Here is a 22970-nt window from a genome sequence, read left to right as displayed (position 1 = left end):
ATTTTTATTTGGGATATGATACAAAGGCATATAACCAGTGCTGAAAATTATATGGGGAAGTACAATCTGGTAATTTTCCTAGACCTCCTGGTGCCTTTCCACACCATTAGCTTTGTTATCCTTCTTGGCCATGAGGCAAGAATGAATCTTGTGGTAGTTCCAATTATTCTTCTTGTAAAAAGCCCAGAAGCTATATGAAGGTGTGTGTTTGGACAATTATGTTGACTTGGTAAGTCAATCAGATTTATTGATAGTTACCTGTGCCTTGATTGCAACCAAACTTGACTACTACAAAGCACTTTATGCACTATTCTTGAAAAGTGTCTTGGAATTATAGTTGATGTAACTAGGCTGCTAACTGGTGCAAGGCAGAAGGATTACCGTACATGATTTCTGTACAGAAAGATCTGAATTGGCTCCTAGTATTCTACTTGGCACAATTTAAGAATGCGTTTGTCTGTCTGTCCTCCTAGTATTTAGGAAAAAGGCAAAAATCCATCTAATTATTTTAATCATGTTTTTAATTTCTACTTATAAGTAAGGTTTAAATTTTAGTTTTGATTGATTTAGTTTTAATGTTATAGGATCTCCTGCTTGAGCTTGGATTAGAAGACCTCCAAGGTCCCTTCCAGCTTTATTCTGATTGACTGATTGATTGATTCTCATTCCATTGATTTTGTTATTCTTTATATTTTGTATCTTCAAATTGTAGTTCAGCTGCTTTGAGTGCTTGTGGATACAGAGTATATATTCTATTATGAATTAAGACATGTTTAAAAATAAAAAAAATGCTCATATCAAAATCATTTGGACATAGGCTGCCTTCCAGATTTGTAAGGCTACCCCATAAGATTTTTTTTTATTCTGTGGCAAGGCAGACCTATCCCTCTGGGTGAAGAAAAGGCCAAATTATCTTACAGAATTTTTCTGAAGGTGATACATAGCTTCCTTCCCACATACTTAACATAGTAGTGCACCTTCAACCAAACAAGAGGATATTTATTAGTGAGATAAGTAAATCCTATTTATTCTCTAAAGATAATAAAGCTCCTTGGGGGTAGGGCAGAATACATGGGTAATACAAAAAAATAAATAACTAAATGGACATTTTAGTGTACATTTTTAAAAATTCTAAATCGGGCTTATAGTCTAAATCCAGGTTTCAATGAAGGGTCTTCTTTTAACCCCAATATTTCTCTAATTGCATTAAGATATCTGAAAGATGTCAGATAAAGGACACGAGGACCCCAAATCTTCTTGTTTTAGTTGCCACTCCACCCCATTTTTTTTCCTGGTTATTCACCCTTGGTTGAAAAGGACTCCTCATCCCCACTGCCTCTTCTTGTCAAGCAGTTCTCCAGCCAAACAAAATCTGGGCTGGCCAGAAGATATCCTTTAAAAGATTATGTTTCTTTCCCAGAATAGCAGTGCATTGAACTAATTAGTCTCTCCTTGAGGCTAAAAAGTCAACGAGAGCCTTGAAGTATTAAAGAGACAGATAGCTCACTATTCCAGTGCCCTCATGAATACGTACCCCAGAGACAAAACTGATATGTCCAGTTAACTAATAACATTGTTGGGCTTCAGGATTTAGTAATCATGGCCTAGAACAGGGGTGGGGAACGATGGCCTTTTTATGACTTGTGGACTTAGTTTTAGGTTGCTTCTTTCTTTGGATGGAAACTAACCAAGAGAGAAGCAACCTAGAACTAAGGAGAAACTTGCTGACAGTTAGAATAATTAATCAGTGAAACAATCTGCCTTCAGAAGTTGTGAATGCTCCAACACTGGAAGTCTTTAAGCAGAGATTGGACAGCCATTTGTCTGAAATGGTATAGGGTTTCCTGCCTGAGCAGTTTCCCCACCTCTGTCCTATAGATTTCCTGATGTTTTGTTGGAATATCTTCAGAGGCAAGGTGGTCAAAGGCAACTAAGGAGGGGTTGACAGAGCTGCTGTCTTTATAACCAGGAGTCCTGAATTCTGAATGCTTTAGCTAACTGGTTTCTGATTGGTGCAGGTTGGTGAGGGCTGGTCTCTGATTGCTTCTTTGTTGGGCACCTGAACCCTAAAATCCATACTGCCCAGCCATAAAAGCCTTGACAAGAAGGATAAAGTACTTTTGGTTAAAGCACTTTGGTTAAAGCATCTTCTCTAGAAGATCATTTGGAGTCTATGAGTCTGTCACAAGAACGTTATTCATTGGATATTTTAGGATGTTTTAGGAACTCATATTTCTACATACAGGACTATAGTTGCATGGCCTAATATTGATACGTCATCTCTCTCAACCATATTATTTATTTAATGGTGCATTCTGGAAGGGGGGGAATCAGATGGTGTCTTGCTTTCCCTCTCTATTCTTTTACTGCAGTGTACTAGAGAGGGTTAAAGCTGGAACCACCAAAGGCCACGTCCATTGGGACTGGCCAAGATAGTTAGCCACAACCTGGTTTCCAGGAATTCTGGAATATTCTCTGCTTTTTGATATAGCGATGCAAATAAATAATGAACTCTTCCTTGTAGTCTACATCTCTCTCTCCCTCACTTTTGCCTGCCTTTTATTCCGGTTAGCTTTTCAAACCTATATTTTTGCTATCTGAACTGAATAGCATTGATAATGTTATCTAATCGGGTAACGAGATGTCTGAGAGCAAGCAGCCAAGCTCAGAGAGCATCAAGGACTCCATAGTTCATCTCTGAATACACATATTTATTTTGTTTGAACTGAGTAAAGTGTGTGCTTGCTCTGATCTAGCAATAGGGATTGACTGGAAGTGTGCTAAGTTCAAGCTAAACTAGGAATTATCCACATTAATTTTCCAATAAATATAACCTGGGAGCTGAAGTCCACAAGTCATAAAAGGGCCAAGTTTGAAAACCCCTGGCTTATCCCTTTGGGATTTCCTTGCATTTTCTCATCTAAGTACTTGGAACACCGATATGAGTTCTGGGCCCTATAGTTCAAAAAGTACCAAAGACCCCTGATCATATCTCCCTTCGGTTGTGTCTTATGCAAGCTAAACATAGACAGGGTTCTTCAATCATTCATTATAAGGCTTGTAATCCATCCAGGTTGGAGCAAATTCAGAGGAAGGCTACCAGGATGGAAGGGCATTGGATGGATTATAAGCCTTATAATACATGATTGAAGAACCCAGTGTATATTTAGTTTGCATAAGACACAACAGAATGGAGATATGATCAGGGGTCCTTGGTGCTCTCTGTACTAGCACTGATGATGTTATCTAGTCTGGGTAATGAAACATCTGAAAAACAAGCAAGCTCAGAGAGCACCAAGGACCCCACATTTCAACCCCGAGCTGGAAATATTCTCCTTTATTGGGGGATATGATCAGTCTTCAAATATCACACAGAAGAGGAAGTGGACTTCTTTCTATTTCTCCAGAGAGCAGGACCTGAATAAATGGGTTGAAACTATAAGGAAGTAACAGACTAGTAGTCAGGAGACATTTCAAAACCATATGAGCTTTCAACCAGAGAAATGGTTGAAACCATTGGTTATGGTTGCCACATATTGCTTCATTGAAGATATTCAAACAACGGCTGGGTGGTCATCAGAAATGTTCTAATGAATCCTTCACTAAGCAGACAATTGCAGTAAGTCCATCCAAATTCTGATTCAGCTAACACTGGTTAATTCTTCAAAAAAAAAAGCAATCAGATTAACCAGGTGCTACCATCTACCAGGGCACTGTGTAATAACCATCAGACCATTCATTTGGTTTTTACTCATATCCTTTCTTAATCTTTTTTTTTAAGTATTTAATGGGAAACAGCAAAGCAAATCATGAACTGCCATTTTAAGTTATGTCTAGTTGTTTGTTTACCTTTGGAAAATAAAAACCATATTCCCAAGTAACTATTCAAGTCATCTTTTGAAAACTGAGTGCCAGCAATACCTAGTACGAATTCATTATACCACAAATTAGGAGTCAACTTATTCTCCAAAGCATCTGAAGGCAGGACAAGAAGCAATGAATCAAAGACAGAAGCAACCTAGAACTAAGGAGAAATTTCCTGACAGTTAAAACAATTAATCAGTGGAATGGCTTGCCTCCAGAAGTTGTGAATGTTCCAACACTGGAAGTTTTTAAAAAGAGAATGGACAACCATTTGTCTGAAAAGGTATATAGGGTTTCCTGCCTGAGTAGGGGGTTGGACTAGATGACCTCCAAGGTTTCTTCCAACTCTGTTATTCTGTTAAATTAATAAGATAGCTATATATGTGGGCAGATTACTAAATCTTTTTGTGTTCTAGTGACTTTTGTGGCTTAGTTTTCACATTTCATCATGTACAAGTAACTGCCAATAGCACACTACTCAGGATCAGTGTAAACATGTGCAATTATTTAATTCCACATTGTACTAAAAATCTAGGGGATGGAGAGGAGAGTACAGACTGGCAATGATGGTGCACAGTTGGGACTTCCTCATGAACGTGATGCACACTTACATGGACTGGATTGCAGTCAGTCACATTAATTCTTGATATAAAATCTGGAAGGTAATGGGAACTGAAACTGGATAAGTTTCAAAGAAGAGTCATATGCTTAAGAGGGGAGTTACAATACAATCAGTCAAGCTTACAATCTGCCTACATAGAGATATTTAGAGATACTATACTCATACTTTATGTAGGCAAACAAATACTAAATATATACTGCAAGTGGAAAAATTCAGATAAGTGGGAAGGATGAATTTTTGAGAACTGGTATACCCTAAATATATAAGAAGCAATGGATATTACCTTTCCCTCTTCTCAGGCTCTTTCCACATGAATAAATTCTGATATTACTCATCCAAAGGTACTAGCCAGGCCAGCTATGCCATTAATATAGAGAAGGGTGAGTACAATAAAGGCACAGCTATTGGCATCCCAAGAAACTACAGATATAATACTATATGATTCTCCTCAATAATAGCTAATTTTCAAAGGGCAAGATCTTTGTTCTGATTCATGTCTGAAGAACCACTAAAACAAAGGATGTATTAACTTCTACAAACCTGTTCAATGTAAGCAAGCCAATGATAACAACAAAGAAACTGAATTTCCCAGGATCCAAAATAGATCTGTATTGTTTAACCACATGCTTCTTGTATCCCCCATCTGAGCTTCCATTTATTTAGTTGTTGACTTAGAAGTTTGTTCTGAATTGCCCTTGACCCCATTAACCTCCCAAATGATTTATTTTGTCTTTCCATTTAATCACGTCTAATTCTTGGAAACTGCCTGGAGACATCCCCCGTTTTCTTGGCAAGGTTTATCAGAAGTGGTTTACCATTTCCTCTTTCTTAGGGCTGAGAGAAAGGGGCTGGCCCAAGGTCACCCATTTGGCTTTGTGCCTAAGGCAGGGCTAGAAATCATGGTCTCCTGCTTTCAAGCTTGTTGCCTTAATCATTTCATCAAATTGCCTCTTCCCAAGTGACATATTAATATAGCACATTTTATTATCAGCCTCTCAGGCAGTTCATTCTCTGTTGGATTACTGTTTTTAATTCTGCTTCTTTTTACTCTGTCTTAAATCCACTGCTTACTAAACCCATCAAGTTTCTTTCTTTCCTTCATGTGCTTCCCCCAATTGGGACTCCTCTTTTGCTAGACTTCAGTCCCCGTTTATTGTCAATCATGACTGGTTGGGGATAATAAAAATTGTGTACTACCTCAAAATCAGCAAAGGTTCTCTGCAGTGTCAACCCATTTATATAAACTTGACAATAGCGAAGTCTAACAATATCATCGTAGGCATTAAGGAAATACTGGCCAGGACAGTACCTTCCGTATTGATAATGACACTCCTCCAAGATCCAAACTTAAGGAAGATACATCCACTTTCATATTTGAACTAGTGTCTTATTAGAATGCTACACTGTACAGAGTCTATCTTCCTTTTAGCTCTCACAGAAGAGAGGTAGAGATGTTATATTACGTCATGTCCATAAAATTTTACATGGAAGGCGAGGGATGTTTCCATTTTTTTCAGAGTGTATATTCCATATGAAACCCAGTGGCATAATTAGTCTCAATCTCAAACAATAGCTGGAATTGCGTGCACTATATGCCATTTAAAAATATATAGTGTATTTTCTTGCAACAGGTTGGGCAACATCTTCTGAGGACTGGGGGTAACTGTGAAGTGCCAGGGAAATCAGGACATCCAAGCAGTTTGAATGAGTATAAAGATTTATTGAAGCCTAAGCTCTCTACAAGAATCTGAACTACTAATGATCTAAGCAAATTGGCGGCAAGTCACAGGAATTCAGGGTGGGCTGCACTTAGATCTCCTGTGGGCATGAAGGGACTCATGACTGAGGACCTGTTTGACCCCTCCCTCAGACTCAGCCTGGTCATCTCCTACATTGCATGTCAGCAAAAGCGTGACTGTTCCAAAAACACTCCCTGATTTTATTCCATTTTGCAAAACTAATAGTTTTCATTTTTTAAATTTCAATTATTGGATGGATGTTATTTTTTTTTAAAAAATGGAGAACTTATTTTAGGATTAAAGACACATTTGCCATTTAACAGCATAGAAATACCATCTTTGGAAATCACATCAAAAGTACAAAAATACTAAGAGAGGGGAGGGCATTCTGAAGCCACCCATCCATTTCTACCCTCTCCCCATATCCTGAAATCCAGTAACAAGCTGAGCCTGTCAGGAAATCCATGATGGGTTCCAGACACTTTGAAGATGGCAAGCATGCCAACTGTGGGAGCAACGAGAAACAGAAGAAGTAGTGGGTGTTGGGAGCTTTGTGAAAAGGGCCAGAAGGCAGAGGTGTGAGAACTCTAATGGGGATTTATTTTGCAATCTATACGTACCCATTATGATCAGAAGCAATGTTAAAAATTAAAATTCTGCTCCAAGCAGAATGAGGACTGCTTGAGCAATTTAACCAGGCTTTGGAGTTTGATAGGAACTCAACAATGACTCTGTGTGACTATGTCCTCTTAAGAGATACCAGAAGAGAGAGCACTATAAACCAGGATCATTGAACTTGGGATCAGGGTTATTGATAGAACTGACAACCAAACTTTTTGTCAGGCTGAGTATTAATTCTCGTAAGAAAAGCAAGAGAATGCAGCTGTTGGAAACATCACAAGTGTCATCTGTGGTATTCTTGACCCTGCAGGTGCCTTCTCACTTTCTTCACATCCTTTTATATGGCTCCTGAACAAAAATTGTGGGAATGTTGAAACTGGGATTAAAAACCTGTGGACGACAGACTCTAGATGACCAGAGATTAGAGTTCGTAGAAATCTTTTATGCAGCGTCAGTTTCCTCTGAAATACAGCCAGTGTCCTCACAAAAAAAAATAGTTATCTAGTCCATTACAGGTGTCAGTGATATTCTCAAAATACCCTTAGAAATGTCTTAAGGATACACACTGCTGTCTTAAGGATACACACTGCTTTGCTCAATTCATGCTCAATAGTGAGTTTGCAAAAATGAAGAATACGCTGTACAATTTTTCGTAACGGGGTATGCTGCAGTTTTTTGAAATATGAAAACATTTATTCATTTCCTTCTATAATTACTTCGCTTAGGAACAGTAACATATTCATCGTATCAAATTAAGAGCCCGAAGACTTCAAATGCCCGATTTTCTCCACAGCCTGCTTTTCCATCTAGATTAAAGTATACATGTACTAGAGATCCCGTGACCGTCTTCTCTCTTTTTTTTATCCTTCTTGTTCACCTCCCCAGACTGCAGCTTTCAAATAATTCCTTTTCCATCAGTGTTGACTCTCAGGACAGCTCCCAATCACAGGAATGATTAGAAACATATGTCTAATAAAATACTCCTGCCTGCCTTTGTATCAAATCATTTTGAGGAGGGAAATCTGCCCACTTGTCTCTCTTGCATGTTGAAATGAATCTGGCTTAGGGAACGCTGCAAGTATTTACTCAGCCATTAGATCTTAAAAAGCAAAGTAATCACTTTGGAGATGATGCTTCTAGTATCTCTCCAGGGTTCCATGTTCTTACAACTGTGCCACCCAGTGGTGAAACACCGCTACACTATCAAGATGCTATGTACAATCCACCCTTCCCTTAAGCTCTGAGAAGAGATGCAGATGTTACGTTAGGTCATGTCCCCATTTATGAAGTGTTATTGTACTTCCCACCCCCATCTTTGGAAAGGAGTTGTGTACAGTGCATACCTTATGTGGTGTATGTCTCAATTCAAGAATTAAAAGATCTTCACTCTTTATGCCTTTGCACTGGCAAGGTAACTATTTGCACTAAGCACGGGCAAATGTGAAGGGGAAAAAAAACAGTTTAGCTAATTATTAAGTACAAATCTTTGGATGGGGACAAAGTAACACGTTAGGAAAAAGAGCAAGTACAGTATAACAAGTATGAGTTCATTGGGACCGTTCTCTGTTGTTTTTTTGCTTTTGAAAAATAATCCCAACTGAAAATGAGCAAAAGTAGAGATTCCCATGTGCTCGAAAAGATAATTGTTTTGCAACTTCCAAGTGTACGATTTTCTTTTTAAATATAACCTTTTATTGCGTAGATCGTTTGATACAGAACAGCATTATTTTCATCACTTTGAATCTGGAAGTAACATACAACTGAATGAGAAGAATAGAAGTACCCAAAGAAATAGTGTGATTCTCTGTTCATGTGGCATAAATCAGTCTTGTACACAACTTGTAGCAGCAGTTTTTAAACGTTCCCTTTCGAAAATATATATATATCTATATTTCTATATATAAATTGTACACACTAATTATCTCCTTGCACGGGCTGAACACTTTTAGAATTAAAACATCCATCTTAAGTGAAGAGAGAATGGCGAAGAGAGAGACATACTCCCCCCACCCCACCCCACCCCATCAATACTAACCAAACTTGATTAACCAGAAGGGAGAATCCTCAATGGATAAGTTACCTCCTCAAAACCATGATAGTGTCACCTTGAGCTGAAGGACACAAGGTAAGGGATTTATTACTTCATGCAAGCTCATTGCCCTTACTTCCTTTCTGGATCTTTTCACCTACTTAATGGCTTTGAGAAACCAGAGGATTTAAGGCAGTGTCGGCTCTACTCTCAATTATTTCACAATTCAACCGTCCGACCAACACAGCAGACAGCAACACGCAAGGTACTCCCGACAGCGTCTATGGCGTTGATGGAAAAACTGAGGATCAGGTTGTAGAACGAAAACGACTACTAAAATCATTTGGGAAGCTGGAATTAAACCATCAAGAGAGCTAGCTCTACATCAGTAGTGCTGTTATTGCTGCACATGTTAGGTCTATTTTTATTCTTGGTTCTTTTTATACTTTCACAGTCAAGTGCTTATTGTAGTGATTGAATTTTCACCATTAGCTCCTTTACAAGTCCAACAAGAGATTTTCAGATTTTTTAAAAAGCCCTGAGAGAGGAAAGGGGAGGGAGAAGGAAAAAAAAAATCAGGAAGATGCAGAGAATTGAACTAGCTCAACATGCAAACTAAGCCTAAGATTCACCCATTGTTTAAACACATTATAAAGTTCACAGTTTTAATATAAGGGGGGATTGTGAATGTGAGGAGGGGAAACAACAAAAGGGAACACATTTTTTTCTTCTTCCATCAAATGCAACTAATAAAAACACCAGTAAAATGTGGCAAGATTTTATATACTACGATATACATAAAGACTAAATAAAGCTTTAAATCAATAGTGATTATTGCTAGCAGATGTCCCGGCAGGGTGCTGGGATATTATTTGCTACATTATTTCTGCAGCATAAAGTTTTGTTCAGATCTGTCAGACTTACACCCCTCCCCAAACAAAGGTCAAGAGATTAAACAGGTCTGCAGAATGACCCATTCAGTCTGAGGGCAGTTCTGACACTCCTGATTTAGTTAATGGCTTCTCCCCCCACAATATTGCGCAGTTTAGTGTGGAGAGCTGCAAAAAAACAAAATACCCCTCAAATTAATAACAAAATATTCCCAAATAACAATAATAATTATAATAATTATAATAATAATATAATAGCAATTTATATTAAGGGATGCTGAAATTGACTTTGATGGAAAGCATCATTTAGCAAATGATTTTATATTCTGAAAGAAACAATTGGAAATTATTTTTAATAATCCAGAGGATTGGTTTCAGAACTGTTTTATACAATGAAATCTGTGCTTCACATTCTCTATGAAATACCATCGCCCCAAAAATGATCTCCTTGCTCTTCCTCTGCAATCTGAGTTGAATCTCTAAAAAATAATAAATATGAAATAGGTTGGTATAATATTCCCAATTTTGACCGAGAATTCAGGATCTACTTATTACTTTATTTCTATGTAACATCAACTTGTTTCTAATTTGCTTTCAGTGCTATTTGCACAGAGTATCAACTTTAGGGCAAGGTGGACCAAATTTGGTTTTCCAAATTAAATTAATATGCCAAGTTACAACAGCCACTGGTTAAGAATGCTTGGGTGTTTATAAGCCAGTCAATCTGGAACTCCACTATTTTTTTCCACCCTGGATTAACAATTTTAAGTTAAGAGGGCAGGAAAAAATAATAATATGAACAAAAGAGGTTCAATGTGAAAGAACAACAGAAAGATCCCAGAAATACTATGCCTTTGCCCTATTATATATATATGTCCCACAAATATTCCAAGTGAATGGTCATTCCTGGCCCACAACTCAGTCTGAATCAGAGTATGTGGACCGCAGGCAAAGGACTACTTCAGCAGACTCCCACCTATACATGGTTTCTGGTTACTTATAAAAAGAGGATCTGTCACACAGAGAGACATATTGTCTCTTGCCAAAGGCTCCTTGAAGAGAAAAAGAGATCGCTTTGAGAACTGGGTTCACAACCACGTAGAACTGGAAAATAATTGTAAATTTCCTCCATCTTTAAGATGAGGGTACAGAGTTAGGATAGTCATCCTAAAACACGAGCTTTTTTCACACTGGATACAGAACTAGCAACATAACAACATGACCCCATAGTGTGCGGGTCACACGTTAGTAGTAACAGAACTACAAGCGAAATTGTCAGCTGTCTTTTTCACATCCAATTCTGCATTTGTATCTTTAAAATTGAAATATAGGAATGTAGCGATGCAGCCATATTTGCACACATACGCACAAGTCACACATACATGGAGAGGACAATTAGTTATTTTTTTTTCCTGTCAAGATAAATGGGCCTCACATCAAAGAAGAAATGAACCTAATACACCAGCTTAACTAGTCAGTGGATCAGCCTTAACGCTGGTGGACTTGCATTAGGTCCTGTTGCCAGCAACAGGAATATATAGTCCATTCCCAACTCAGAACAGAGTTAAACATTTGGAAAAACCTCTAGAAACCTTGGGAAAAAGTATTTTTGTCCATCTGGAAACTTTATTGCCAGTAGTAGACTATTTCCTTACTTTAAAGCACATTAAGGTAGTAAGATCACTTAAGGCTTCAAAAGTTTTCACTTTTCTCTATTATTTCTGGAAGACTACATCAGCTTAGTTATTAATTTAAAAAATGCAACTACTGCCATTCTCAATTATGCCACGGCATTTGCAGTGCCTTTCACATGAAGTCTGGATAGCCTTCTTCCAACTCTTCATGCCAGCCTGCCATTAATTTATTTGACTCCTCTCCCTTTGATTAGCTCACACTGAACCCCCTTATCTGCTGGGGTTCGTTTGACACAATCGCTCGCAAGAAATTGAAGGCAACTGTATGATTGGATGGGAAACAGAAGTGGACACGCAGTAGCAACTTACATACACTACATGCATTCAATTGGTTGTGTAGGGAAAAGAAGATCTAGGTACAACCCTCTGTGGCATGAACTTTCAATTCAGGTAAGGACTCTTGTTTTCCTAAATTCATTTATCAGACATTCAGTTCTTACTTATGTATCATCAGTATGAACCCAGAGGAATTGGGAGAAGATCACTGCTCTAGTATTCACTCTTTCTATTCCCTCCATGTAAATTTATTCTAAGTCCACCTGGATTGATCCGTGAATGGGGCTTTCGCTGTTTTCCACTTGATGCTAAGAGGTTTTTAATGAATACATATTAAAAGAGCGGGAAACCCCAAAAGAAAGTCAGTGAGAGTTTAGGCAGAAATATCTAAGCACGCAATCCAAGCTGTGGTGTAGATCTCCGTGGACAAATATTGTCCATTGGTTTCTGCAGAATGCAGAGATTAGCAAACTAACAACTTTTATAAAATATTAAAACAATAATATATTGAAACACAAATCAAACATTTATATATACACACACACACAAACTGTATGCATATATATGTGTATGTATACACACACACACATATATATATATATAAACATAAACAGTGGGCGCATATTTTCCATAGGTTTTTAAGTCACTATGCCACCCTTTCTGTATACTCTCTTAAGTCCACAAATGGTCAGAAAGGGTTATGACAGTAGCTAGAATGCCATCACTGATCATGTGAAGAGGAGGAGAAATAGAAGAAGAAATAATGAAGATAACAGTAATTGTGGCTTCCTGCTTTTAGCCTGAACCAAGCTCGAAAACCTTAATTTATGTTAATGTGTTGAACTGCTTTAACTCTCTCTCTCTCGTGTGATTTAAAAAAAAAAAAAAAAGATCTGAAAAGACAAACCGAAAACAAGTTAGCCTTTTATATCTACTACTTCTGCTTGGGATTTCTTAAAATTTCTTCCAGTTATTGGCTGCAGTTTTTTTAGGGCTTTCCTTGCACCACTGAACCCTCTCCCCTCCCCCCTTGTTTCCAGCTCAGAGAATACACAAAAGCGGCTATCACAGATATACAAGAACAAACTCACACACCCAAATTAAAAAAAAAAAAAGTAACATTAATGCTTAAATGAAAAAGGTCCTCTCCAAATAATTAAAATATTTGTTTTTTTTTAAAAAAAATCATCTAATTTGCTTTAAAAAATATCTACGATACCAAAAGACCTAATAAAGTAGTAAGGCACTCAGACCAGTATATAATTGTAGTCTCTTGCATTATTTATACTGAAGGGCTTATGGCACTGAATCCAGACGGCCATACTTCCTCCCCGATCCCACCCGCCCACTGCCCACTCCTGGGTCACCACAGCAGGTTGACTCAGCAGCAAAGGAAAGCTATCGCCCTGTCAACGTCATTCCTGTGTCCTGGATCAATGTTGCTGAGGTGCCGCGGAAGCCATAGCTGTCATTCAACTTCCAAGAGCTGAGGCGCGTTCTCCGCAGAGGCGAGGATATGACTCATGGAGGATTTCTTGTTCTGGGTCTCCAGCAAGTCCTGAATGAAGTCAGGGGAGCTTCCACGATCGGCTTTTCCTCGCGACTCCGGCTCCTTCGCTGTCGATTTCTGCACGTTCTTGCTTGCCTCAGCGAGGCCTAGACCAGAGGCTTTCCCAGCTGGCTTATCTTCCTTACAAGCATAATCCTTGGTGGCATTGGCCAGGCTTTCTCTGCGGCTCCTGGTCACTGGAGAATGGCTTCCAAGCCCCACCAGGGCATCGCCCTCGTTTTCAGAGATGGGGTTTGTGCTGCTGGGGAGAGACTCGTTCTCGCTGTCTTCTTCTCCTCGCGAACGGGTGTCCTCCCTATCGCTGTCCTTCTCGTGATTCTTGGCACTTTTTACCTTCTGATGGATGCGCTGATGACGAACCAGGCTGTGTTTCAAAGTAAAGGTCCGTTCGCAGGTTTGACATTTGTACGGTCGCTCCCCTGGGATCAAGGGGGGAAAAAAAGAGACAAAATCAAAGGTCGGACATTCCTTCGTCCCTGAGAGGGTCCCCCTTTTCTCTTGGTTGGAATGGCCAATGACAAGTTTTCTTTAACATTTACAGGTTTAGCAAGGCTGACCGGGGACAAAGGGGAAATGTTTACCATGAATGGTGATATATGTAATTAATTTCCCCTGAGGCATACATAAATGGCATATTTTACCCAACCAACTTTAACCTGACAGTTACATCATATGAATTCACACTGTTTATTTAATAGCAATAGCACTTAGACTTAGTAGAGGTGCCGCCGTTACTATCATTCTTGTCTTATTTTTTTATCAGAGAAAGCAACAGGGTGCATTTTAGATGTTTCCAATTACAGCTATCGCAATCCTTTCCACATTAAAAATTCCAAAACTTTATCTGAAGTTATCAAATCAATCTGATTTTACTTCTTGAGACTAGAAATAATAGAGGAGAATAAATGCGGAAAGGTCAAAAGTGGAAAATGTGTGTGTAATAAAAACAACGGGACAACAAGGACAAATATTCTAAAGAAGAATAAGGGGGGGAAATGTAAATAATAGAAGATTACCGTTACGAAATTGCTGTTTAAAAAAAAGGGAGGAGTATACACTGTGTGTGTATGTGTGTTATGTTTTGTTTTGTTTTTTTGGTTTAAAAAATAAAAAAATATTAAAAAAAAAATTCCAAAACTTTATCTGAAGTTATCAGATCAATCTGATTTTATTTCTTTTAACACAATTTAAGTACCATTCTATAGCTTGTACAGTATTTGCTGATCTATGACAAAAAAAAATTGATTAATCCCAATCCTTTCAGATACAAGGTTTGCTGATGGTAAGAGCTGAAGTCCCTTAACAATGCTGCTAGGAGAATGATTTGTGCATCTGTCCCTAGTAATGGGAACAGGGAAAAAGTTCTCTGCTCCCGTCAACTGAATGCCATACTTTACCTTTCTAAATGTCTAATATCTACATACAAAACCGTGTGTGTTTTGTTGTGGTTTTTTTAAATAAGGTAGGTAGGTAGGTAGGTAGGTAGATAGGTAGGGGAGGGAGAGAGAGAGAGAGAGAGAAAGAGAGAGAGAGGGTTCTACTGAATACAAAGGAGTCTGGAAAATTAGCTTCTTATAAGGAAAGGTAAGAGCTTCAGAGTTTAAAGGGAAAAATACAGAGTTTCCATTATCTTCGTTTCATTTGGCTTCCCCTTTTCTAAAAAGAAGTGGGAAGTAAGAATGAAGCACTTTTTATCAAAGGAGTAAAGTATTTGGTCTTCAATGGAAGATTGTAACAATCTTCATGAATTGTTAAACTGTTTTTCCATTTTTCTCTAGATTCACCTTAAGTTTTATCTTTTTTTTTTACTTTTTTAAGAGAAAGAGTGTCTCTCTTGAGGTTGCAAAGAAAAATGCCTTGTCATCATAGCTGCCTGAATTTCACAAGATTTGACTTAAAACTTTCTACAGAATGGATGTTAGCTTAAAAGATGGGCAACTATTATACCTGTACCTCATACAACATCGTTCATTTTTAAGCAGCTTGTCAAACCATTGCAACGTGGGAGAGACCAATGCCATTTTAAAATCATCTTACGAAATCTTTGTTGTTCCAGACAGATCACTGAGTTGCTAATGACCGAAAACGTATTTGCAGGAAAACATCTTTTTTTAATTCCGAGTAGAACGGACAGAAAAAGAATGAAATACAGGCTGTAGTCTTTCAAAAATCCACAGCTATCTATTGTAAGAGCTCTTGCCTAATTCAGCTGTCAATGTGATTAGATTGCTAAAGCAGGGAACTCCCTGAATGACTGGCAGGCTGAATGAAGCGTAGGAAATTTAGTAAGTGACCTTGGATAATCACTATCTCTTGGACCAATCATCACCTCCACGTCTAGCCTGGATCACTGGTAGTTGAGAAGATTAGAGAACCAGCTATTTTGTCTTCCTCAGAACAGAGAAGGAAAACCCATCACGGCTCATGAGCTTAATCTAACCTAGCAGAGCTTTAAACAAGGCCCTTCTCTGCCAAGATTGCCAATGACACATTTCCAGGCAGCTAAGCTACAGCACCTGCAAAGGTGGTTTATCTTGGCTTCCTGCTGCTTTCAGCAAAGAGCCAAGATTGGGCATGACCACTCATGCAAACATTCAAAAGCACTGTATATTCAACCCAACAATTGAAGGCATGCGAAATCTGAAGACACTTTAAGCAAAGCAAAGGGAACAATATTATCTCTCTGCTCTATTCCTCCTGTGTTATCTTGAATATGGGACAAATTAGGTAGATAGGCTGTATATTAATTAACCCAGAGAAAGTAAATACAGGCAGTCCTTGACTTACAACAGCTTATTTAGTTACCGGTCAAAGTTGCAAAGGCACTGAAAAAAAAAAGTGACTTATGACCATTTTTCACAATTATAACTGTTGCAGCATCCCCATGGTCATGTGATCAAAATTCAGATATTTGGCAACTGATTCATATTTATGACGGTTGCAGTGTCCCAGAGTCATACGATCAGCTTTTCCGACCTTCTGACAAGCAAAGTCAATGGGGAAGGCAGATTCACTTAACAACCGTGTTACTAACTTAACAACTGCAGCAATTCACATTAACCACTGTTGCAAGAAAGGTCACAAAATGGGGCAAAATTCATTTAACAAATGTTTCCCTTAGCAACCTAAGGCTCAATTATGGTCGTAAACCGAAGACGACCTGTGCTTGGGATTTTGTCAGGCCGGCTTTTCTCTCCCATATTTTGAGGGCCTTCGATTCCAACTGAGCTCCCATCATTTCACATGGAATCTCACACTGGATGGCCTTGTGCAAATCGCTGCAAATCTCTCAAAATGCATACCCAACTTGCCAATAAACATTGAGCTTCTGAGGGAAATCAAACGGCCTGCAAACCTGAGGTAAACCATCTGTACTAGAATGTGCATCTAACTTACATGTCAAAGATACTAAGAATTATGTCCAGGATCCTAACCTAAATTTGCAAAAGTGGGCTCAACATGATTTTATGCTAAAATAAAGTTTTCGTTAAGTTGCTACCTTCCTTCTTTATGTTGCTCCAAATATTTCATACTTCATAGGATCAGAAACCTGGAGCTAGTTCTACATATTACTAAGTACACAAGGCAAAGAAACCCTTACAGCACGGGTGTCAAAACTGCCGGCCCATGGGCCGGATGTGTCACGCCAAAACTGCACCCACCCCCATTGCCGGCAATGGGAAAAAAGCTGTGATATGTCGCGACACGTCATGTGATGTCGCGAGTTTGACACCCGTGCCTTACAGTAACAGGTTTTGATGCAGAATCTGACAGTCCCGCCTAGTTCTGCCACCTCTGAGTAGACAGCCAGTTTAAAAAAAAACAAAAAAAGAAAAAAACAATGAGTTTCCTCAGTTTAACTAAACATCTTATGGATTCTATCTGGAACTTCTGAATATATTCTATCAAAGAGTGATTATATTATTGAAAATAATACTCAGCGGCCCCCACCCGTACCTGTATGGGATCTCATATGCCGTGTCAAATCTTGTAGAGACCAAAATCTTTTGTTGCATACTGTACAGACTTTCTTCCTTTTGTCTGCTTTGGACTCACTCTTAGTGCCCGCGCCGGGCTTTGGCTTCCGGTCTTCATCACTTTTTTCAGAAAATTTTCTTTCCGTGCTCTCTCCCTCAGAGATGCTTTCGCTCTCCTCGTTTTCCCTTCCTGTTGCCTCGCCGTCTGTGGGAGACTCAACACCCTTAATGTCTTTTCCAGGCTCTTCCTGTTCAAGAGGTGGGTCCTCTTGCATGGCAGGGATGTGGGCTTGGTCTCCACCTTCAACAGGTTTACTTTCATCCTCACTGCTCTTTTCATCTTTCCTGTCGTCGTGTGCGTGGGCTTTTTTGTGCCGGCTAAGAGTACCAGCAAATTTGAAGGATTTCCCACATGTATCACAGGTGTGTTTATTCTCAGACTGAGCCCCGTTGCCTGTGTTTTGATCATTCTCAGCCAGCTTGAATTCCATGAACTTGCTAGCAAAATTGAGGTCCAGGCTTTTATTGCTGACCGAATCTTCTTCTGGCTCGTCTTCTCCCTCACTCAATTTTGCTCGTGCAGCCTCTTCTCCTTGGGATGAATCCATCTTCTCCTCTTCTTTGGGACTGCACTCCGGCTCTTCTAGAAACTCGGTGGCTTCCTCTAGGTGCTCTTTCTCCCCAGAGGTCAAGTCGAGTGCTTCATTTCCCCCACTTGTATTTTCTTGATCAGACTGACTATCTGCAAGAGAGAACAAGAAATATTGACTTCTTCAGCACTCAAGGAAACCTCATCAACATCGCTTTCTGTAATGTCATCATCAAATACGTTTATCTGCTCTCTGGTCAAAAATGGCATAGGGTCTTTTTTGCATGTACGACACTAAGCAATATAGAATAACAATGCGCTTAGATTCCAAATCCAATACTGCTGTGGACAATTGTGTGAGGCAAAATATCTCAGCTTAATTTTAAAAAATGCACAAACAGGAACCTGGTATATGAATGCTTGATCCCTGTGCAGAAATTTCATCAATTCATGTGCAATATTTCATATGCTATGACATTCTGGAAAGATGAATAAATCCAAATGTGTTTTTCCCTCAGCGACATAACAGAAATGTGAAAACAACGGAGCAAGCTATTTAATTAATGGGATCGGGCTCAAAGAAATTCTGGTTCCAAATAGTTAAATTATTGCTGTTTTATCTCTGGATAGGAGAAAAAAGCTGAATATACTATTAGCTACCGGAATTTTGATGAATTGTTTGTCATGTTCACGAACTATTTCCTTTAATCTAATGGAGGAAGCATGCACAACAAACTGGTATTCTGCAAAGTTTTGATTGGACAACTGGACTATTTATGGGCATATTCCTCAACATCTGACTGAAGGGTCTTCAATTAGTCACTGGCTTTCACTAGAATCTTCTGAATCAAATTTCAGTCCATGGAAACCATGATGCAGGCACCCTTTTAGCATTCCTGTGTTCTCTGAACTACATCAGGGAGACTATTTTTAGAATTGGTGCTCCTTTCCTATCCTTACAAGCTAATCCTATTCCTTCTGGTACTCCCAAAAAGAGACACATAGCAACATCATTATATCTCTTCCAAAATCCCAGGGATTATATATTTAGTTTGTCTAAACAAAGTCACCCTTTTCAATATTTCAAAGGGAGGGGGGCGGCGGCAAAGACGCTTAGTTCTTGACATACAACAGCACTGAAAAAAATGACGTATGACCATTTTTCACACTTATGACCATTGCAGCATCCCCATAGTCATGTGATCAAAATTCACATGACTATGTGCAACAGACTCGTATTTATGACGGTTGCAGTGTCCCAGGGCCACATGACCACCTTTTGCAACCTTCTGACAAGCAAAGTCAATGGGGAAGCCAAGTTCACTTAACAACCGTGCTACTAATTTGACAACTGCAGTGATTCACTTAACAACTGTGGCAGGAAAGCCATAAAATGGGGCAAAACTCACTTAACACTTGTCTTGCTTAGCCACAGAAATGTTGGGTTCAATTGTGGTTGTAAGTCAAGAACTATGTATATGGTATAGTGCAGGGGTAGGCCACCTTGGCTCTTTTATGACTCGTGGACTTCAACTCCCAGAATTCCTAAGCCAGCATAGCTGGCTCAGGAATTCTGGGAGTTGAAGTCCACGAGTCATAAAAGAGCCAAGGTTGCCCACCACTGGTATAGTGGTTTAAGTAGTTAGACCAGGCTTAGGAAAAGGCAGGTTCAAGTCCACTTTCAGCCTTGCAAGTGCACTGGGTGACTTAGGATCAGTCACACTCTCTCAGCACAATTTACTTTCACAGGGTTGTCGGGGGAAAAAACTGAAGGAGGAAGTGCTATTGGTGCCATCTTGACTGCGTGAAGGAAAGATGGGAAGCAAATCTAACCCATTAACCATTTCCTTATCGTCAGCAGACTTCATCGGACTGAATATAAAGACCAGAGGAATGAAGGGAACAAAAGAATATCTGCTTTAATGTATAAAATGACACACCCTGTTTGTAACATTCTGATTGTTTCTAATAAAGTTCTAGCTGGCTGTGGATTTTTTTTCTTCTTCACCAACTCTCCCCTTCCTCCCCCACTAAACTTTAGCTAATGTTGCAGCATAATAGGGTATGTAATCCTGATTAGATTTGGTGTTCATAGCCATTATCTTTTTTAGAGTGCCTTCTATATGTTACAAGAACTAACAGTCCCTAGATAAAAAGTCTAAGGCTTGAGTTTTTGAAAGCTCAGTCGCGGCTTAGAAATTAAAGGGATGTCGGCATGTTGATAAAATCCTTTTTCTGCTGATTCATCAAGTCTGTATTTGTGAATGACAACAGGACAACCTTGAAAGACCAGACAAAGACAGGCCAGAAATCAAGAGGCTATACACAGTTTTAAACACATGAAAAATAAAATGCAGGCATTTCAAATTCCCCCCCCCCCAAAAAAGGAAAAATACAAATAAGCTACAGAAATAAAACAATATCATTGGCTAAAGATAGAACTGTACAAATGGAGCCAGAATATCAGACCTGAACATCCATGTATTTATAACAAAGTGTCATCAACAAAACTGCAGTTGATTGATGGAGGAAAGAGCCCATGTTTTGAAAGCTTCATTCAAGTACCCTGTAGGAAGGCACTTAAGCCTGTTTTGTCTTTGCAATGGGAGTGGGGTAGAGACGAGGGTGTGGGGTAGAGACAGGGTGCTGCAACTCCCCCCTTGAAGCTAGCATTTGATAGCTTGCTCAAAACCCATTGTCCAACATCCCCAACTATCTTCACCCTTAAGGACTATCTGCAAAAGAAACTCCATAATTGTGCATGTGCTCTTTGGCAGTTCAGCAGTGTCAATATAGCTTTCTTCTCCAGACTGAAAAATAACTTTTCAAACTATTTCTTGGGAGTGAAAATATGCACGTGTATATATATATATGTATTGAGTTTTATCCCACTTTTATGACTTAATTAAGTAATCTAAGGAAGCGAAAATACACTATACTCTTTCCTCCTCCTAATTTCCACACAATAACTCTGTGAGGTAGGTCGGGTTGAAAGAAACTGAGTGGCTTCAACCAGCTGGCTTTCACGTCTAGGGCAGAAGTAGGACTTATAGCCTTCTGGTTTCAAGGCTGTTGCCTTAACCATTACACCAAACTGGCTCTCTACATGGTATTATACTTGCACTGATGAAATGCACTAACAAATGGTGTCAACAGCCAAGAACCCATCTTGCAAAATAAAAGGCAGTGAAGTCCCCTAAAAGCTTTTCAATTTATAAACCAGCCAGTGTTGATTAACTGAAGCTCTCAGTCCTTTTCAATAGAAAGAGTGCTTGACCCCTATTTTTTCTTCCATAAAATGAAAGCTTTGTATAGGCCATGCAACAAAATACAACAAAAATTTGGAAAAGCCTTATTTAATAAATGAGATTTTAAAAACTAGATTTGGTTACTAAGAAGTTGGAAGTCCTTACTCCCATTCCTTCCCCCCTTCAATTAAAGTGTGATTTTAATATATCATTTCAAATATGGATTCTATTGTTTCTCAATTTTTGAATAATATTTTCCAGGTTTCCTTAACTCCTCCCTTGTTAAGGATGTTTTGAGAATACAGATGTTTTGATTTTACAGAGTTTCAACCAGCCTGGTGGACAAAAAATAGATCGAGGTCTACTAGCAGATCTTGAGTGATTTGCAGTAATGTACAACTATGCATCATTAAGAGCAGTAACTTCTACCTAAAGTAGAATGTTGAAACAAAGAAAGTTTGGCAGAATCAGATGTGAAATTTTGGCACCAAAGGTTATTTAAAGGGGCTCCGAGCAATCTTCCTGTTTTCCACTACTGATTCCAGTTCAATATATTTGGGGGTTCTAGTGAAAAAGACAAATCCAAGAAATCCATTCTTGGTCCCAGACAACTAAGGAATCCAAGATCAAACAGATATGTAACACATCTGTCCTATCCCCTGCCCAACCACTCCCAGAGCCGTATTTTACTTATCATAACATGGGGAAAATTCCAAGTCCATGATTGCTTGAGTGAGTAGAAACGAAACATACATAGTGTGTACCAAATTTGTATGTGGGAAATGACAACTTTGGCAAACCATTTCTTGGGAGCTGTAACCTATACCAACAATTGTATTGCATGATTAAACATTATGCACCAAACTCAAGGGGAAGTTGAGGATTTATATATACAGTCACCAGACCTTAAGGTATCTTCCTAATCCAATTATCTTTTGTATGTTCTAAGCTTTGTGCAGGTTGCCATGGACTGCTGACCTCATAAATCTGCAGCTAGACTCCCTAATTCTCCTTGCTTCATAATCATGTGCACTTTAGCCCATTTATCTTTTTTTTTTTTACAATGACTTGAGCAAAACCCCACCCTGATCTTTCACAGAGACTTTATAAATACATGCCCATTGTGTTGTCCTCCCTTCAGTAAGCAGAGAGTCACATGAAATACTGCTATTAGTAAAAAGAATAGATGGCTTTTATAGAAATTCTGTTGACTGGGAAGCAAAGTTTAAAATCTGTTCTTCTTGTAGGTAACTGTTCTTGGGTGGGGTGGAAACAGCAATTCATTATTTAAAACTGTAACGGCCAAGTTTCTAATTGAGTGGAGGTTCTCAAGCACCACATACAGGTCTTAACTGAAATACCTGCGTGTTTTATGATTTGCATAACAGCCTGTTATATAAGGCATACATACCAGCTTTCAAAGGCTTAAGTTATAAGCCGTTGCACTTTGTTCCTAAAGGACTCCTTTTCATTCTGTCACCAAACAGGGAGAAAACAGTAGCAAGCAGGACCTGAAAGGTCACTAGCTTATTAAATCTGACTCAAGAATGTGAAGATCTAATGACACATGCAGTCCTGACAGCACCATATAAGATGTGCAAATAATGCAAACAATCGTTTTCAGAAACCATAAGAAAATAGCTAAGTAAATAGCTAAGAAGAAAGAAGCAAACTCTGGGCTTCTGGGCTGGGGAGAATGGATTGGGGGGGGGCAGGTCTTTAATTCATATATTTCTCAAGTTATTTACATCATGCTGTATTGATTCCCTGTTGTTGACTCATAACTTTATTTGTAAACTAAGAAGTACAGCATACCAACTCTAGGCAGAAATTAATCCAGGATCTGCTATT

General features: G+C 38.9%; 1 protein-coding gene across 1 annotated transcript in view; it reads right to left on the bottom strand.

Annotated features, from left to right (window-relative positions):
- Nucleotides 1-13195: 13195 nt before the first annotated feature.
- The window catches only part of RREB1 (ras responsive element binding protein 1), a 75572-nt gene continuing 65797 nt past the window's right edge, over nt 13196-22970 (bottom strand). Inside the window, exons 9-10 of the mRNA XM_015810844.1 lie at nt 17263-18024; nt 13196-13724 (exon numbers count right to left, since the gene is read on the bottom strand). Of these exons, the coding sequence (XP_015666330.1) occupies nt 13204-13724; nt 17263-18024 (1283 nt within the window). The 3' untranslated portion in view covers nt 13196-13203. The remainder of the gene's footprint in view (nt 13725-17262; nt 18025-22970) is intronic.

Source organism: Protobothrops mucrosquamatus, unplaced genomic scaffold (genome assembly GCF_001527695.2).
Source record: "Protobothrops mucrosquamatus isolate PMUCROS unplaced genomic scaffold, P.Mucros_1.0 scaffold23, whole genome shotgun sequence".
Taxonomy (NCBI): Eukaryota; Metazoa; Chordata; class Lepidosauria; order Squamata; family Viperidae; genus Protobothrops; species Protobothrops mucrosquamatus.
The sequence above is the reverse complement of the archived record's forward strand: the minus strand, read 5'-3'. Positions and strand labels throughout refer to the sequence as shown.